Below are 20041 nucleotides of genomic sequence, written 5' to 3'. Positions count from 1 at the left end.
CTTCACTGTAATGTGAGCTAATAATATTTATAACGATATTCAATAAGGAAAGAACAGAACAGCTTAGCGTATATGTGAGCAGGCTGGGTAGTTATGGGTGTTTGACTGGGACGTGTGTACTGCAGTATTGCTTATTGTATTAAAAACTAGTAGTGTAGCTTGTCTCTGTCCTGGCTTATGTGTGTGCCTACTGTATGCATATTTATGTAACATTTTTCCCTTTATTTGGCCTCACAGAACTACATGAAATTGCTATGGTAATTTTTTTCCCATGGACCATAAACAAACTATTTCTACAGTTTAAAAAAAAAAAAAAAATCTTAAATAGAACATCTCTTTTTAAAATCCAATGTGTAACACGTTTCTACAGAGACACGACGTAAAATTTGATTTTTGGATATAAAAACTTTCAAGAGACGGTTTCAAACAAGATCATGATTTGAATCCAATATTGACTTTTATCGCATTATCTACGAATCTCGTCTCGAATAACTTATAATTGGTCGGCCTGTCGTGTCTCCCTTTGTTCAGGGTGAAATATATAACTGGGCCATGAAACAATTACGTGTTCAGCACAGAGCTGCGAGCAACTGTTTTCACTTGATTAATGTCCTGACTGTTTTCCCTCTATTGACCTCAGTTTATAAAAGTGAAAAACGCCCATAATAATTTCCCAGAGCTCAAGTTGACAGATTCAACTTGTTTATGTCCAATAAACACTTCAAAACAAAGGAGACTAGGAGAATTATTGAAAAATATTCACGAGAATCTAGAACCAGTGAATTTTTGGCATCTTTTCTTTCCAAGCGACTTAATCAACCATCAAAATTGTTGGTGGTGAATTTTCTTTCCTTCAACCAGTTATTTCATCTGTAAATTGGAATTTAATTCCGATTTGCAAGTTCCCCGTCAGTAAAACGGAGTAAGACGTGTCTGTAAAGGACACACGGCGTAAGACAAGCCACTCGTCACTTCGAATCCGACCTCTCAAGACGGGACAGAGATAACAATGACCATGGCACAGTTAACGATCAAGTGTGCTGGATAGCAAAACATTCATTCTTTATTGACTGGAAAAATACAGGGACCAAAAACCAAAAAACAAAATGTGCAGTCAAAATGATCCCCCAAAACACCCATGATTAAAATCCCCAAAGCGACTTCATTTCATCAACTGAATAGATCTCAAAATCACAGAGTTAATGTGCAGCAAGTAAAGCGCTATGTTAAGTCATGCCACAAAGCAGAAGAGGGTTGTGGGACTGGGGTGAGAAGAAGGGTGAGGGTGGAGGGGGCAGGTAGTAGAGGAGGGAAAGGCCAGCCATTTAGGTCGTACAGGGCATCGTGATTCAAAGCCACAACACAAGAAAAGCATCATCATCTTCGTCGTCGTCGTCATCATCGTCCGAGTCACTCAGATCGCATCAATGTCAATGTCGTCCTCTTCTTTTTCAGGCGTGTCTGGTTTCACAGTCTCCACTTTGAGCTCGCGGGCAGAGGACGAGTACACCACCTGAGGACAGACAACACCACAGTCTCAGCTGCTGAATGAAAACAGGTTCACATCACCCACACCGTCCGCAGAGGTTCGAGACCACGGCTACCACGTTTAACTGACACCTGGTGGGGATGTGTATCTTTTAAAAATTTCAGCACTAGCGCAGATACAACGTCCAAACTCTGGCACTGATAGCGCAACAATACTTGTGATTACTCTGAGAACTGTAGCAAAAGCAGCTTTTGTTTTTAAAAATGTTCTCACACTGAGCCAAATTTCCTTATTTGTAAGTTTTCACATTTCAGCCGGTGCCAAAAATGTGTTGTGGTTTGATATCCAGCCCTTTCTTGAGGGTCAATTTTTTCAATATTGCAGTCGATGAAAGACCATGTATTTATTTTTTATAGTCTAAACCGTGTTTAATTCCACTGCAGTTTTATACTCGCGTGTAGAAGTGAAATGGAATTTAAACCAATATCAAAACTCAAAAAGTCTGAAAAACCCTTTCAACTAAACTAAGGTTAAGTTAAATTAAATGTAACATTTGCTTCTTAACTATCTTTTTTTTTTTTTTTTTAAATCATAAAATAAATTTTGACCAAGTTGGTTGAGAAGTGGACTGACTGTGCTACAGGACTACAACTAAAAATGTCAATTACTGATTAATCAGCCAGTTATTTTTATGATTTATCAATTTACGAATTTGAAGATATTCACTTTCCTATGACAGAGGCTTGAAGCAGTGAATTTTCTGAATATTTGCCTGAACAACTACTTAAACAAGTAGTTTCAGTTCTCCTGTGAGCAGCCAAAAAAAAAAAAAAAAATCTGAGATATGTGGTTTAATGTTTCCTATATTCATTTTGATTCCTTACAAATAAAACTCAGGCCACACACCCACTTCAGATAAACTGTACCACTGCAAAACTAACTTCTAAAGTAATCTACGGCTCTTACCTCTACGTTCTCATCATCTTCCTCCTCCTCCTCTTCGCTGCCCTCGCTCTCCTCCTCTGCCTCCTTCAGCCATTTGACAAAAGGGGCAGCCTTGGCGTGGATCTCTTTGGCAAGTTCCTTAGAGACGTACTTCTTAGAAACCTGGTGGAGAAAAACAAAGTCAGTGGGTCATCCAGGCTGGTAACAGCTCTGATAAATACGAAGACAATCTAATTTAGTCTCGTACTGTTTAAGTTTATGCAAATGTGACACGTGTAAGCCACATTATTAGTGTTGGTGATTTCTGCACTTTTCATGGCTTCTATCGAAAGCCTCGCTACTTAATCACGGTCAGTGCTCCAGGTAAAATACACAAACAATTGTTTGACAATGAGTAACAGTCATTAATGGGCAACTTAAATTCAATTTATAGAAAATTTCAAGGCATATGGGAACAACTGATATGATCATTTTCTAAAAGTTGTTATTTTTTTTAAATCATTAATCAATGAACCTTTTTGTTTAAGTACATTAAATCTAAATTTTTGACTCATCCAGCAGCCGAACACACACGTGACATTGTTTCTACAATGGAAATCAAATATTGTTCAGAAAGTTCATCCCGAACCAGCTCCACGGGGTTCAGGTCTGGAGACTGCACTGGTCTTCGATCATGTGAAGCCACCGTCTAGTTCTGTTCTTCTAATGTTTTGGGTCATTGTCTCGCTGTAGGATGAAGCACTGACCAACCAGTCAACCTTCCTCTGTTACCTGTCTTTTTAAACCACCATTCTGATACCAACATACAGAACTACTTCCTGAAGCACAGTGTTGTCCTAATTATAAAAACTGGAAAAGCAGGGATGTTCTAAATCCTTTGAAAGGTAGCATATGTTGGTTGATGCAAATATGAATTTTGGTATTTAATGTTCCAAAAATGGTTAAACTTTTAGTCATGTCACTCTTTAAGTAATGAAGGTAAAAAAATGTAAATTTTATCCTCATTTTAACAGCTGTATTAAGTTAAAGACCCCTATGGGCCAAAAATAAGCACCAAAGCTAATACTGAGCCGATACCAAAAAGCTTAATCAGCTAATGCAAATCAATGTTCAGCATTTCATGCTCTCATTTTTTCCTGTCTGGGTCAAAAAAGCCGCAGCATTTTCACTGGTGTGTAAATTCAGTGTTTTAATAAAAGTTCAATATATGGGTCTTTGCACACTCCAACACCCACCTTTTCTGCCCAGGCAAATATGACATCCTCTTCGAGCAGGTCAGCGTCGTACAGGTCTTTGAGGATGATGGGAACTCGCGGCAGCAGCTGGACCTGGTGCAGCTTCACGACACACTCGAAGCCTCCCAACAGGTACTTCTGGGCCTTCTTGTTGTTGTGGCAGAACTGAGGGGAAATTAAATCAGAGAACAGTCAGTTGAGGGGAAACCCAACACTCACTCTAATGTCAGGAAGGGTAAAATAGTGTCAACTGATCTCAAGGGTAAAATCTGACGTTACATTTGCTCTACAGAAACATGTGGAGGTGCAGGAGAGAAGATTATGAAAATCATCTGAGAAAAATCACCTCTCAAGTTTCAGTTTTCAATGCCTCTGGGCCCGAAAATAGAAGAAAACCACAGTCACGCATCATTCAACTTACTCGCAAGAAGTGGCGTTTGTACTTCTTGATCTGGTCGCGAATGCTCTCGCTGAAGAGCAGCTCGCTGAGGATGAGGGGGCCCATGGCCTTCACATCCAGACGCTCCGCCTCCGCCAAGATCTCCTTATCAGCCCCGTTGATGGTTCCACTCTCCTTCTTATGCTAGAGAAGAAAAGAAGAAAACAGTTTTTTCCCCCAAAAACTATGTTTATTTGCCTTTGTTCGTTTTAGATAAACAGAACAAAACATTTACATTTGGTTATAGTTCTACTAATGTGAATTGGAAAAAAAAAAAATTTGCTGATTTTCTACATTTCAGCTCATAAATTTGATACTTTTGGATTTTTGTTGCTCACATCCCTCGTGAGCTCTGGTAACATGTATGGAAAAATTTTTCATCATTTGTCATTTTACAGACTCAAGCACTGATCAATCGGGATGATAACTGATCAATGAATCTATCATGAAAACAACGAGCTGCAATCCTTTCTTCAACGGCACACTAATTAACTACAATTTGGTGGTTGTGTCTCCATCATTACAGCTAAATTTATAATGGAGTAGATATACAGAGGAAGCAAAAAAGACGCTGTAAGTAAATAAGTCTAATAATGAATCACCAGTGAGGGATTCTTACTTTCACAAAGTTGTAGAACAGGTTGACCCTCTCCTCCAGGGGTTTCCCCAGGTCTTCGCTGAGCGTGAGGTTCTTGGCGTGGTCACTGATCTCCTCCATTCGCCGCCTCTGTGCCTCCTCTGTTGTCTCCTCCGCCCAGTCTTCGTCGTCGTCATCTCCATCCTGAGGGGCAGACACAGGGGGAGGTGAGACAAAATGAAGGGGGGAGGGTCCAGACTAATAGTTTTGGTTTGTTTTTTGCAATTTGTGTTGAAGAGTCAGCACTCTTTCAATAGTACCCTTTAAATAGAAAGTCAATTGAAAAGAATGTAATTGCAATGGGTTTTAAAAACCGCTAATGTATCTCATATACCTTCACATAGAGAGGACAATGAGGTATTTTATTCAAAACGAACTATGTGTGTCCCATGTGTGTTCATCAGACATACAAATTATTCACATGGTAATCTTTCCCAGTTATATCCTTGTATCTGTTAAAAATCAATCATTTTCTATGTACCTGTTGTTCTTAGACGGGCTACCAGAAACTGATTTCAAAGTATTTATGGACCAGCCATGTATGATAAATTAGAGAAAATTGATTTTTTTTTTTTAAGTTGGATTATCAATAGTGTTAAAATTGCCATCACTGCAGTGCTCTTAAGAAGAAACCAGAAGTTTGTATAGTTTTTTGAATATTGGGTTTTCCATTAACCCAATATTTAAAGAGGGCCGGTGTTTCCTAAACTAACAGAATTCCTCAGCAACCAAAGGCAGAACAAATAAGGTAGCGTTTTAGGGGGAAATGGTCAAAATGAATAGCAACCATAATTTTGTGATCTGTTGAAGAGGCTAACGGCCAACTAGCATGTGGACAATTTTATGAAACTTCACTCAATTCACAGAGGACAATAACAAAAGTGGCACTGGACTGAGCAATACTGATAGTCATGAGTACACAAACAGAATTCGCTAAAACAAAGATCGGCTCTCAACTAGGTCGTTCAATTCGTCAGCACAGCGTCTGAGAAACCATATGGTGCGATTATTTATTTATTATTTTTTTTTAAACCTTGGCAGTTTAGGAGCGTGTGTAAGGTGACTTGTCGTTAATATTAGGCTGGAAGGACTGCTCAGTACTCATCCCTGATGGGTCAAAAAACCCAAATAGGAAACCTGGCGGGGTAAAATAACCCACCACAGCTTGAGGAGCATCAATGTTGTCGTGATTCGCAGCCTCTCCACTGCCAGAGCCATTCTCCTTGTCCTTCTTGCGGTTCTTCTTCTCCTTCTCCTTCTTTGCAGATGCGGATCCACTATCATTGCTCTCTGTTATTCCACAAGCAAATAATCATCATTATCAAATAGGTCATAGATTTACTGCTGCGTGAATGCCAAGGTTTCATTTCCAGTGAGAACTGGACCACCGAAACTGCTCGTGTTGGTACCAAAGTTTAATTACAGGAAAGAACAGAATCTCACCTGGTGGGTTTTTGAGGATGAACGTGCAGAGTTTGTGTCTGGTGTCTAGCATGCCGCGGTATCCACAGGCCTTACAGGAAGTGCCGATGGTTTGTTTCTTGGGATTGACATGCTGTGAGAAAGAAATAAAATCTTATTAGATCTAAAAAGCAACTACACAAGTCAAATAAACCGCTACAAGGAAATCTCTATTGCTGATTTAAAATACTTTATATTTTTGGAAATTTCTTCAAATACAATAATTATCTGGGAAATCAGCGCCCTTATTTTTTTCTTTCAGACTCCATTAACTTGTGAAATTACAATAAAACGACCAAGCATTATTTCAAAACTTTATTTCTTTAAAGATGCTGCAATTCATTTACCAGATCAGTTTCAGGGTTGTCACACTCGGGACACAGCACAAATTTTCTGATGAACCCATCAAGCATGTCCTGCAACTTGTTCGCCTCGTGGGATCCGTTGACGATGTAACGGTCGTTTTTGGTATCAAACTGGGTCTGAGCGCCGAGTTCACAACCAAAAAACTTGGTTGGGTCTGCGGAGGAGAGCAGAAATGATGTCAGAGATGAGCGTCCCCTGCTGAGCCCATTTTGAAGCATGACAGTACGCATCACTTTAGTCTTCCCATAGAATAACAGAACTTTGCAGAGTGTCATCGCGACCAAAGTGACATGAGTGCTATCACGGCAAAGCAGGTTCCTATTCCTTACACACTTGGGTGTTGACTCAGGTAAACCCTTTCATTTACAGCTCAGTTTTAAACTTCTGAACACTAACTTTCTTGCCATAATTGATGATTGGGGACATGTCTGATTAAAGCATTTTTACTAAATCCCTTACAGTAAATTCAGAAGTGAAAAAAGAGGGAGAAATGTAAGTAAATCTTAAAAACAGATACATGGCATCAGTGGGAGCTAAAACGCAGCTGTTCTGGTCTTTTGGTTGATCTCTTGGTGCAAATGGACTTTCCCAGATTCTGGTTAAATACCAGCCACATGGTGGGGTAAGAAAAACAGAAGATGATACAACACATGGTGTTACTTACATGTTGGAGGCCTGTTGAGTGCCTTTGCAACATCAACCATGTTGACAATAACTGTCTTGATTCCATTCCCTTTGCCTTCAACCTGAAAGGAAGTTAAAAAAACAAAAAAACAAAAAGTTAGCAAAAATTACGCTGTTCCCGCTACAGAAAGAAAGTTTCAATACGTACTTAATTAAATCTTATCTCATGCATCTTCGATTTAGTCAGAGTCAACGTGATGATGTTCTTTCCACTTCTGTGATAACTTTACAAACATTTCCAAAAATTTGAACCTACAGAAACTGCCACTGAAAATCTGCGACAGCAAGCCGTTACCTTGGCAATCAGACGGGGCATCTTATAGCGGTAGAACTGGTCTGACACGCTGCGGTTGACGTTGACAGACATTTTGGTTGGATGTTAGCACTATCAGTAAGATAAAAGAATCTTGGTTGGGGATTTTTCGGGATCTTCTGTCTGGAAAAGAGGGGATGACATAAACGACTGCAAGCGTGCTCGGTCTCTGACATGAAAAACGTTGTGCCGCTGTGGCCGCAAGCTCCTTGCTTGAAGGCTAGATTTCCACCACACAGGTTCCAACGGCTGCGCAACAGCTCTGAAAGAGGAGAGGTACAAAAAAAAAAAACAACAAAATTAAAATTTAATCAGGGAAATTATTTAAGAGTAACTCCGTGTTCCCTAGCCAGCTTTACTAAACCGATTATTATAACTAAAAGTGTTAGTCCCAGTTTTTTTTTTTTTTAAAATTGTAAACAGAGCTAAAATAAGTTGATAATCAATTAGTTGATCGAGACTATTTTGATCATCAATTTTGTAATTTTTCAAGCAAAAAACACCAAATAGTCTCCGATTTCTGCTTCTCCAACATGAGGATTTGCTGCTTTTCTGTGATCTGTATCACAGTAAACTGAATCTCTTTGGTTTTAGACTGTTGTCAGACAAAACAAGACATTTGAATAGGTCACCTTATACAATGAAAATGTGATGGAACCTCTCCACTATTTTTTGATATATTATAGAAAAAGCCATTAATCAAAAATAGAAATAATCAACAGATTAAACAGGAATACAAATTATCGTTAGTTGCAGCCCTAATTTTGTACCTTAGACTGATAAAGTGGTATTTCCCCGGTAACATATGGGTAGATATGCAGTTAGTTACAACACTTAAGTCTGTGCCAGTTTAAACAGAAAAGTACTTACAGAATTTTGATAATCGATTCTCTCTTGTTTTGTTTGTTTGTTTGTTTCAAAAAACACTGACCAGTGCAATTATCTATAATGGTTCAAAATGTAAACCTTTACTGTACTTGGCCACGAAAGCATTGTGTTTTAGACTGCTGGTCAGACAATTAAAACTCGGGGGAGATTGTGACAAAGATTGTTGTTGTTGTCTGAGTTTAAAAGCTAAACAATAAGTTATAATAAGTGCATTAATTAGTACATTGTGGTTGCAGCCCTGATTTTATAGTTTATTTTGTAATCAAAGTGGTTTGTACTCTTGACAGCTCACAATCCACAAGACCATAATACAACTGATTCCTGCGGTGCATGAGGATTTTTGACTGACTGGCACCATTTAAACAGACCAGGCTGAGTTACGAAAGGCGATAGAGGATCCCATTTCTCTCAGATACAGCTGAGGGATATTGCAGAGCCCCTTATGCAAATATTTCTCAAGCTAAACAAGTCTGAGCATATATTCCTGCATTACCCGACTGATTACAAATATGAACAGGCCGGGTTCAGGCCTCTGCACTCTGAAAATACTGCAAATCCAGCAAATATCCATGCGATCCAACAGCGGGCAAGCAAGCTCAGCAGATTAGTCCAAAGAGGAAAAATAAAACCCAGCCGCAAAACTGGATGCTTTCCCCCGCTTTTGTGGCCATATACATACACACACTCACACTCACACACACACACACACACACACACACACACACACAAAAAAAAGCCTTTTGTCTTACATGAGGGCCTCTGGCTTTAGTCACATAAGGCCTGCTCTTGTTAATGGGTCACAAACAGGAGGCCTAGCAGCTGCCAAACACCCCCCTCCCCACTCTCTCTCTGCTGATGGCTTTAATACTAACGCCCCGGTCTGTAGACTGGCAGGGTGATTCCACATGAAATGACTAACAACAGGCTCGTCAGTGGCACCGTGGCGTCCGGGGCTGAGGTGAATCAGAAGGGCAGAGGTCGAGACTATTTCAGGGGGAGGCTAGCTAGCTTAGCTGGATGCTTGGTGCAGAGTGCGTCATACAGTCACTGCACACGAGTGACGGGACTGGGAGACGCCATTTTGATACAGTGGCCCAGAAAACATGTCATATTGCACAATAAACGCAGTGATAAATAAAACCTTGAAAGGTCCAAAGGCAGGTCACAAACCGCGTCCAATACTCACCGTTTTCGCAAAACAAAGACATAAACACAACGCTGATCGTCCAAGAGCCGCAGTGAACGGTGGTGGATGGCTGATGTTGGTGTTGTATTGATTGCAGCAGGGTTACTTAATGGTTTTCTGGCTCCCGAAGATGCACAGTTAAACACCCGAAAGCGTCCAAACGGTGCAGGTGCCAGGCTCGGTCACAGAGGGAGGGTTTCTGGAACGTCCTCGGGGTTTTCGGGGGGGACCTTTCGAGAGAAGAAACGTATTGTTATCCCACACAAACCAGCGGACTAAAACGCTAACGTTAGCATCGTGGGGTGTGACAGCCGCCAGTCGTTCACACAACTGTCATTTAAACGAAACTAAACTTAACAATCCTCAAATGTTCCCGTTAGGTCAAGAAGCTTTAATGCAACGTAGCTCAGTGAGAAGCTAACTGGCTACAGTTAACTTTACACGTGTTTAGCCGTCAAACCGGCCCTAAAAATGGACAAACTATCTTTGAATATACGTTCGTAAAAAGTGTGGCGATACCACCAAGTGTCTAAATACGACTTCGCCGTTGGCGTTGCCCGTTACCAAATCGCATAACGTTAGAACTCCAGGAAATAGTCCAGACCTAGATGCTAACGCGTAGCCAGTTAATAGCCGTGAGCCGTCGACGCGGTCCAGTTAAGGTAATGTCATTAAGTAGTATCGTCAACACCCAGTCAGCTACAGTTAGCTACTATGCAGTTTCGGTGGAAATACGAACATCGGTGAGACATCCACGTCAGGCCGAGCCGAGGGGAAAGCGATGATTTTATTTCGCACCTTACCTCTCGAATGTTCTGCGAAACGCTGCTACTGACGGCTCTTTTACCGACGACGTCAAGGTGACGGCTACAACGCGGTTAGCTACTTCCGGTGGCAGCATACGTTTCAGACTAAACGTCCGCTGTGGTCGTACTGGTTTGTTTTTGTTTTTTTTGAGATACATGAGCAAAATGGTCTTTCGGAGTCGTGAAATAATGTTAGAGATGTAATCTAACCTTGGAAGAATAATGAGGATAATAAGGGCACTGAAAGAGGTGCGAACGACTACAAACGACGCGCCTGTTTTGCTTCTCTATGCATTTCATTGTGTTTGTTTTACTCCTTTCTGTTGGAATTTTGTTCTCTTTGTAATTTTTGTTTGTTGGTTTGTTTCTCTGTGATTGTTTGGCCTCTCTCTGTGGTAATGTGGGCATCTATCCTGTCATTTTTTGTCGTCTTTGTAGTCTTTTGCATCACTTTGTAATCGTCCTGAGACTCTTTCTGCTCGTTTTTAATCTTTTTGTGGTCCAATTGTGTCTCTTTTTGGTCCTCTTGCACCTTTCTGTAGTCCATTAGTAATTCAGTAGTCTTTTGCATCTCTTTTTTTAATCGTACTGAGTCTCTCTTTGAACATTTTTTATGCTCATTTTGTATCTCTTTGTGCTCAATTTGCATCACTGTGGCGCGTCAAGTTGTACATGCTTTACTCCGAAAGGGCAAAAGGAAGTATTAAATTCAGCTTGACTCAACCTCTGAAATCCTCTGTTCTCATTGGCTGACGGCGTGACGCTGTACATGCGTAGGTGCTTCCTTAACTTGACTCGGAGAGACAGCAAAATAGAAGATGGTGAGTATGAAATGGCGAAAAGGCCACGATTTCCCACATTTCTAGCCCGCGTTTCGAGTACGTCGCTTGCAAGACGTTTTATCATACTAGTCGTGGACGTGTGGAGGGCGACATCGCGGTTTTTAGTGCGTCCACAGAGTCTAAATATGTTTTTTTTTTTTTTTTTTTTTTTGTGAAGCTTCGTTCCGAGATGGATCAACGGTCACATGACAGCTGAGCAGTTTAGTTACAAAAACCAGTTCAGCAAGATGCAGGACTTTCGTTTCATCACCACCGTCGTTTCTCAGTTTGTCGTATTTATTCATCGGCCGTTCTTGTTGTCTGTTTTATCGATATCGCCACATTGTTTTCACTTTTTCCTGTTCGCCAACCAGCTAGCTGTCAGGGCTAACAGGCTAGCAGCTACTCTATCTTGTGAGGCACCCTGCCTGTGCAGCATTAATGATGTGTACCACTCCATATTTAACAAGAACTGAACGTTAAATCATTTTTGAGTGTTAGTTAGAAAAAAATGTCAAATTACATTAGACCACAACTGCAAGTTATTCACTCGGTAATTCATTCATCCTCTCTGTTTTTCTTTTTCCCCATCTGAATATTTCACAGGCTGGACGGTAGTTTGGAGCAGGGCTGCAATTAAAAGCTGTTTTCATTATCAGTTAATCTGCCAATGACTTTCTCCATTAAAAGATTAGTTGTTAAGTTTATGAAATGCTCATCACAGCTTTCCAGACTCCAACCTGAGTTCTCTATGTATCTTTCTTTTTCTTTCTTTTTTTTGTCTTCGCAACAGTTCAAACCACCAAAATATTCGATTTGCAACTGTATAAAACAGAGAAAAACAGAAAACCCTTAACATGGAGGAGCAGGAACAAGCAAATTTTTGGCATTTTATCTGTGTAATCGACTACTAAAATAGTTGCTGATTACTTTTCTGCCGACTGACTAATCGTTTCAGCTTTAGTTTGAATGAAGATATGTGTAGAAACAACACGTTTGGGTTCAGTTCAAACCCGCGTGGTTGATTGATTATAACTAAATTCCAGTCAACACTTTAAGTCGCTTCACCACATGATTTTGCATTTTGTCACAATCAGCCAGGTGACCACAGGATTTTTGCTTTGTCATTATCACTAACCGTCCACCATTAACAGTTGATTCAACCACATTGTTGTTTAACTTTTCTTATTTGGTTTTGAATGATTAATATCTATCTACTTAATCCATTCACTTTTTTTAATTTCTAATTTCAGTTTTCCCCTTTTGTCCCAACTCTTTCTTGTCTCTTTGTTCTTTTTGTATTTTTTTCCCCAATCTTTGATCATGCCTCGTGTCATTCTCTCCACGCACACCCCCCTCCCCACTCCCCCTTCCTTATGTGTCTCCAATCAACCAGGCTGGTCACCGGGTAAGTGCCCTCGCTCTGTGTTGGATCCCTGTTTTCTGCTCACTCTTCTGTCTGGCACACTAACATGGGGCTGGGATTGCACAGCCGTGGAGGTCTGCTGTTTCTGCATCTCACAGCACAACCAGCCGCTGCTAAATCAGCAGCTGCAGCGCAGTGATCTGGTGCCCGGCAGGCTGCGATGCTTCAGTTACACTTGCTCTCGGCTGTTGTCCTAAAGAAAAACTTCCTAATTGCTAATTTAGCCAAATAAATACAGATTTAGGACAGCAGGAAACCTAAACCTAACCATATTGGTTTGAAAGAGCTTGTTAAAAAGTCTGTTGCACAGGTAGCGTAGAATTAATATTCCTGAAGACGTTTTACAAATTAAAATTATTATTATTTTTCTTTCTGGGAATCTCTACTCATGATGCCTGTTATCTCAAATCAAACCTCCTGACTGTAGGTTTTCCAATTCAGATGCTAGAAGAAGGCCTGATTTTTATCAAGTCTTGGCTGAGGTTAGAGCCAAACAGGACCTATTTTACCAGGAAAAAATGAATTTCGATTTTAAATGTAGTCACTCAAACAGATGAAATACCCAGCAGTGCTTTGACAATTCATATGTATGAAGTGACAAAAAAAAATCCCATAATAGCACACATTCAACTTTTGTCCCTCACTCAGAGCTCCTGGTTTGTCTCTTAATTCACCAACTGTTTGCACCAGTTTTTCAACTAAACTGATATTTGGTGTACGATGGGACCTTTAATATGTTGGTTTGTTACTCACCTAAGTAGTAACAGACTACTACAATTAATATATACCGCATACTTCTGATGGCCAGTGGAGTTAAAGTTTTTTTATGGGGTTTATGTTTATTATGAGACCCTCAGGTTTGTTGGTGTCTCATTGTTGTATGTGTATGTCCTGTATCTGTAACTGAGTGTCTGAAATCCAACTGTGCTGATTCAAAACATGTTTTTCCACTATGGTCTTTTTTCGGAATAAATAAGAGGTAACATTCACAACCCAGTTTGAATTCAGACAATCAATATAGCTTCTTACTCACAAACATTGCTTATTTACTGTTTATCCACTGTACTAAATTAGTCTGGAGTGTGCTGTTGTTCGGGTGCAGTAACATAAAACTGGACACTCTTTGGAATTTTTTTAAGAAAATGGAAGACAAATGAATAATAACTAACAGAGGAGTACAGTGGTTATGAGGGAGTATGTGTGCACTGTCCTCTGCTGCAAAAATGACCTGCGGCATCCCGCAGGGCACTATCCTGGGCCCACTGCTTTTTTCAATGTTCAGATGCCACAACACAGTCTGGACAATCGCGGGGCTCATTGGTGTGTTTGTGTGTGTGCGCGTGCGTGCACATGTGTGCGTGTGTGTGTGTGTGTGTGTGCAATGTTATCAGTTGGTCCTGGTGTTAGGTGACCTGCACATCCCCCATCGGTGCAACACCCTGCCAGCCAAGTTCAAGAAGCTGTTGGTCCCGGGGAAGATCCAGCACATTCTCTGCACAGGAAACCTCTGCACCAAGGAGAGCTATGACTACCTGAAAACCCTCGCTGGAGACGTCCACATAGTCCGAGGAGACTTTGATGAGGTCTGTATATGTTTCTGGACAACGTACACAGGGTATCTGCTGGTCTTAAAAAAAATCCTAGAAAGCACTGAAATCAGTTTCCTCCAGTAGGTATCAAAAAACTTAAATTAATTTACAAAGATGTTGAATATGTTTTCTTGTCTGCCATAGACAGTAACATTAGTTGTAATTTTTTTTTAAAAGTGGTTGCAGGTTGTCAGGAGATGTTACAAATCTATAAACTACAAGTGAAACTCGTGGATTGTGCTGCAGGAAACTGTTGAGGCTTTTTGTTTTTTGGTGGAGTTTCAGTCAGCACCATCAGACCTGCAGCAAACACTGTCACCACTAACGCTACAGTACCTTGGAAGATCGAGTCTCATAATGACCTTTTAACACAAACTGAAATGAACTTAAATTAAGTAATTATTATCGATAATTATTAATTTAAGTTATTATTTCCACCACTTATCCGGGTTCAGGTAATGTTAATTGATTAACTTGATTACTAAGAATTATTGTTATATAATACTAGGAAGTACTGAAAAAATGTGATGCAAATGTTGATAAACTTATGAGCTTAATAAATAATTGTAGGCTTTAATATCCCTACTAGTTTTCCCTCTTTCTTTGACCAGTATGACATTGAAAAAAGATATTAAATTGGGTTTTGTGTGGTATCAAAAAAGGTCTTGAAAAGTCTTAAATTTAATGTAGTGAATAATCCAGAAACCTCGTTAAAGAGGAATCTAATGCCTAGCAAATGGCTCTTAAACACTGCCGTAATTATAACACTCGACTGTACGACAAGAAAAGAAGAAACCTAGTTGCCTTAATCAGGGTAAGGGATAAAGAAGAGGTAAATGTAGAAGAGGTGTTTAAGGGCAAGCACCATGTATGATATGAATTGGACTGACAGTATGGGTGCAAAAGGGATATATCAGTAACTAAGTAGACACAAGTCGGTCTGGAAGAGATCTAAGTCAGTGGGAGACATGCCACTGTTGGTTTAAATCCATTAAAATTTCCAATGAGGGCCTCTGAGGGGAAAGACAGAGAAAAAAATCATAATTTATGTGCCTGAATATTTAATCGCAAGGAGGAAGGAAATGGATCTCTTGCCGGTACTAAAAGACCTATCGCTCTGTAATGAAATCACAATGGCTTCCTCCTTGCAAATTGAATTATTATAAACAGGGATATTTAAGAATAGAAATCCTTAAATCCTGTGACACTGCAGCTGGTTCCACTGTTTGGTGTGTCTAGTTAAACCTGTGCACTAGGGGCTGCGGCTATCAATTAATTTCATTATTGATTAATCTGCCAATTCTCAATTAATCAATGATTGATTTTCTCTATATAAAATGTCAGATATTCCATTTATTATCATGCATGACAAATAAAAGCAACAAATTCTTAAAAATTCTCACATCAGAACCATCAAAGGTTTGGCATTTTTGCTTTAATGACAAACGGTTATTCAGTTATAAAAATAGTTTTCAATTAATTTCCTATTGATCCACTAATTGATCATTGCAGTTCTACTCTGCACATCACAGTTTTCATTAGTAGACCATTAAGAGCAAGTGTATTATCACAGAGATAGCACTGTCAGGTGAAAAAAGCGGTGAATAAATGTCATTGCGCTTGTGCTTTGTGCCCTGACATGTTCCCTCTCGCCCCCTCTCAGAACCTGAACTACCCAGAGCAGAAGGTGGTGACAGTGGGCCAGTTTAAGATCGGTCTCATCCACGGCCACCAGGTGATCCCCTGGGGCGACATGGCCAGCCTGGCACTGCTCCAGAGACAGCTGGACGTCGACATCCTCATCTCCGGGCACACGCACAAGTTCGAGGCGTTTGAGAACGAAAACAAGTTCTACATCAACCCTGGTTCTGCCACAGGAGCCTACAGCGCACTGGAAAGGTAGGAGAGCCAGTCACGCCGGTGAAGCTCTGTTGGCTTTTTCACAACGTGCTGTGTTGACATTGCAGGCCCGCAGACTCAATCCTTGATGGTTATATTAGAGGAAAGCTTTGTTTTAGAAGACTTCTCATTCCTGTTCTAGGATGCATCTCGTATCTAATACCAGTATGAAATCAAAAAAAACATGGGAGCAGTCATGGAATATCTCACAAGTTACATCTCTTCACTAAATTTTCACTTTTTATTGACCCATTTTAATTCAGTTTTAATTTGGATTTTTGATTGATGACTTGGACAAGAAAACTGCAGGAAAACATCACATTGTTCACTTGTGAGCAGAGTAAATAAGACTTTGGACCATGTGAGCAGCAGCGTGATTATTTGCTTCGCTCCCAGAAATGTACAAGTGCGCAGGAGCTGGTATCACTGATGAAGAAAAACATCAATATACTGCATAGAGGGGTCAGCGGTGAATAGTAACGTCACTGCAAGTCGTGGTGGGTAGAGACACAAAGACGGTCAAAACTGTAGGGAGGTGTGCTCGGCTGCACAAGATGTCTTAATGATAGCAGGCCGAGCAAAAAAGCCTCCAGAGAGGCAGCGGTTACGCAGTGCAGACATTTCGGCACAAGTGAGCCGTCGTCAGAGCTTGAAGACCAAAAGAGATCACGTCCTGTATAAATCTACTGAGGCACCTGAATGTGAAAGCTAGTCCATGTAAAAAGGACAATTACAATGACTAAAATCTTACAGAATCCTATATACACTAGAAATTACAGTGTAATAGTGTATAATCTAGGGCAGGCTTCCCACAGAGAAACCAACAAAACAGTTAAGACTGATAACATACTGAAGAACCACTGCTAACTTCAATATAAAGAGCAAACCCCAAACCCGTTTCCCGTTAAAGGTACAAATATACAAGGAATATGATAAAGTAGATCAGTACATAAGTACTGTGTCGGTGTACAGTCTGGCAGTAGAAAATTCAGAGGATACTGTCATCAAAGTGAAATTACAAAAATAAAATAAAAGGCATAAACCAGCAGATTAAAGACCGTCCCTAACCCTGATGATATACATGTAACTCTCCTGAAGTTACAAGAATAAACATTAGAGGAAAAAGGAAGGCTTGTTCTCGAGGAAAAACTGATTTTATGACCACAAGTGATTCCACTCGAACCAAGACAGAGATGTTTACAGCATCTGAAGCTCCCCTCCGGTGTGACATACAGTACAACAGGTGAATCCGCAGAACAGCCAGGAGCAGGTCAGGAGTGCAGGACAAGGCTTAACCCGAAACACGTCTGTCCTCTCTCCTCACAGCAACATCATCCCCTCTTTTGTATTAATGGACATCCAGGCGTCCACGGTGGTGACGTACGTTTATCAGCTGATCGGCGACGACGTGAAGGTGGAGAGAATCGAGTACAAGAAGTCTTAAAGGGACGTCGCACGGAGGAAGAGGGGAAGAGTTGGGTTAACGTGGCTCAGTTTGTAATTTCATTCCTTTCCACCAGGGGGCCGCAGCTCCCCCCACAGTCACCACAATGTTAATCCCGTAACAACTATTGACTAACCTAACTCTAAAAGACCTGTGTATTATATTGTTTATATGCCAACAGCATTTGCTTGATTCCGGGCTGGCATTTGGTAACTGTAGAAAATGCAATCATGTCACATGTATTTGTTATCAAAAGGAATATTTGGTGCCATTTTCTGTCTACTGGTTTGTTTTTTTTGGTTTTTGTTTTTGTTTTGTTTTTTAATTTTCGCCCTCGTCATACCCTCAACATGCAACCAACAGGCCTTTAGCTTCATGTAGTCGACCCTTCAGTCTTTTTTTTTTTTTTTCTCCACAATAAAGATCTAATTTCACTCCATCTGTTGTTTACATGGTTTACAGCGTTTTGTCTTTTTGTTGTTTTTTTTTTTTTTCTTGTTTGAATCAGGTACCACTGAAACACCGACCGTTTCCTACAGGTACTTAAATTTAGAAGAAAACAAGACAATGGGGAACAAGGGGAATAAATGACACTCCCAAGTTTTCTTTCCTTCCTTCCTTTTTCTAAATACTTGGTACCTTTGTGGTACAATACAGGGTAACAAAAGTGAAGGTCTATATATGAATTTTCCATGAAATCCGAGGTCTCGAACAATTACACTGGAGATTTTTGTGCCAGTTTTTGCAAAAATCACACACAGAGACATTTTATAACCAACATTCCTGCCCAAGGCGTGCTAGAAAAAACAGTTAAGACATCCTGCCCTTTTTCTTTTCTTTTTTTTTTTTTAGGAAACTGAAATCAATGCTTTTTAAGACTTTTCATGACCTTCAGATACCCTGAAAAAGTTACTGTGGCGTCATAAATTGGAGAAAAAGTCATAAACGTGAGAATGAGCCGTCTTCCCGTTGTCCCACAAAGAGCGAACTCAAACATTCACTCAGAGAATCGTCCGGTCCTTCCTTCCTCCCCTTTCTCCTCCTCCTCCTCCTCCGACAGCCTGATCCTGGCTCCTGGTAACAAAGAACCAACTGAACGCGACTTAGGAATGGTTTTATATGAATGAAATAATTATATCTATTTGATTAAATGGGCCCCAAAACGGGGTACAATGAAATAGACTTTCTGCAAAATTACTCCACATTAGAAGCAGTCTTAAAAAAAAAAAAAACGCCAGAGTTGTCTTATCTGAAGAAGAAACTAGAGTCTTGAACATTTGTGATGGTGATGATAATATCCAGGATGTCTTGCACCGGTATTTATCCTCCCCCTGTGCTTTGCCCTGGAAGAAACTTCTGATCATGTTTTTGATGGATGCGTTTCACTCTCACTCTCAGGTGAGGTTACAGACGTCACTCCGAGGTAGTCTCTGTCAGCCGAAATTTGAAAAAAAAAAAAGTGTCTCAACATGTTTTACAAAACGCAGTGAAAACATCAGAAGAACTAACAGACGCTAGAATTTGTAGCCTGTCAAAAGAAAACTAAAAAATACAACGAGTGGAGATAAAACATTGAAAAACCATGGCAATAAAAAGAAACGAGTAAAACTGATCTAATTCTGCTTGGAGACATTTGGGCAGGAGACCGGATGCTATTAATTGGTTGTAGGAAAAAGATATGTTAGATATTTTGTTAATTGCAAGTAAGAAAGCAATTACACGAAATCGGTTTAATGTGATTCAGAAATTAACGTAACGTAAAGAAGAATTTAACGAGACAAGTTTGTATGTAGACAAACATGTCACCATTTCAATCAGATTTTAAGTGAACCAGTTGGATGAGACAATTTCCCCTTAGTTCTTTAGCTACTTTAGTGTTATTATCTGTTTGTTTGTTTTTGTTCCTCTTCAATAAATCAGGGTAAAAGGAAGAATTGGAGACACAAATAAGTGGACACGTATTTGGTAAGATCCAACCCCTGAACGCACATTCTTTTTCTTTGTTTTTCCTTCCTCACTCACTGTTTTGCCTTCAGTTTATTTACTTCCAATTGTTTTTTTACAGATGTACATCTGTAGATGGTGTAAGTCAGTATAAATGTACACATCTGTATACGTGGGTATAGGTGTATATGTATGCACATCTTTTCCAAATAAAAACTCAAACAGAAGAAGAAGAAACACACAACCAAACACAGCTGCTGAACCAACCAACCGATACAGGGAGAAGTTTTGAGTCTGGACGGAAAGGTTCCTAAAGAAGGAGCTGTTTTATTACAAGTGGGAGGTGTGTTGACCGTGATATAAAAAAAGTTCTGAGCCAATCATTTGGGTAATCTGTAAACAGATAAGGAACCGAAACCACAAAAACATAGGATTTCTGCTGATATATACGAAAAAACATAAGGTCTTA

The 20041-nt window shown here is 40.1% G+C and overlaps 2 protein-coding genes across 5 annotated transcripts; one reads left to right on the top strand and one right to left on the bottom strand.

Annotated features, from left to right (window-relative positions):
- Positions 1–1024: 1024 nt before the first annotated feature.
- eif5 (eukaryotic translation initiation factor 5) lies at positions 1025–10565 on the bottom strand. Of its 3 annotated transcripts, none has more exons than XM_040136563.1 (12): positions 10447–10565; positions 9644–9873; positions 7552–7831; positions 7237–7318; positions 6554–6726; positions 6189–6300; positions 5905–6035; positions 4728–4889; positions 4091–4252; positions 3670–3834; positions 2456–2596; positions 1025–1513 (listed from the first exon to the last, which is right to left on the bottom strand). In XM_040136563.1, the coding sequence occupies exons 3-12, from the start codon at positions 7621–7623 to the stop codon at positions 1415–1417; spliced, it is 1299 nt and encodes a 432-aa protein (XP_039992497.1). In that variant the 5' UTR covers positions 7624–7831; positions 9644–9873; positions 10447–10565; the 3' UTR covers positions 1025–1414. The 3 variants fall into 3 exon arrangements, with proteins under 3 accessions (XP_039992497.1, XP_039992496.1, XP_039992498.1); XM_040136562.1 differs by having other exon boundaries at positions 10383–10486; XM_040136564.1 differs by lacking the exon at positions 10447–10565 and adding an exon at positions 10248–10355.
- A 591-nt stretch (positions 10566–11156) lies between these two features.
- vps29 (VPS29 retromer complex component) lies at positions 11157–18063 on the top strand. Of its 2 annotated transcripts, XM_040136565.1 has the most exons (5): positions 11157–11270; positions 12667–12678; positions 14088–14279; positions 15949–16184; positions 17511–18063. In XM_040136565.1, the coding sequence occupies exons 1-5, from the start codon at positions 11268–11270 to the stop codon at positions 17626–17628; spliced, it is 561 nt and encodes a 186-aa protein (XP_039992499.1). In that variant the 5' UTR covers positions 11157–11267; the 3' UTR covers positions 17629–18063. The 2 variants fall into 2 exon arrangements, with proteins under 2 accessions (XP_039992499.1, XP_039992500.1); XM_040136566.1 differs by lacking the exon at positions 12667–12678 and having other exon boundaries at positions 17511–18062.
- Positions 18064–20041: the final 1978 nt, after the last annotated feature.

This window comes from Xiphias gladius, chromosome 10 (genome assembly GCF_016859285.1).
Source record: "Xiphias gladius isolate SHS-SW01 ecotype Sanya breed wild chromosome 10, ASM1685928v1, whole genome shotgun sequence".
Lineage (NCBI taxonomy): Eukaryota > Metazoa > Chordata > Actinopteri > Istiophoriformes > Xiphiidae > Xiphias > Xiphias gladius.
The sequence above is the reverse complement of the archived record's forward strand: the minus strand, read 5'-3'. Positions and strand labels throughout refer to the sequence as shown.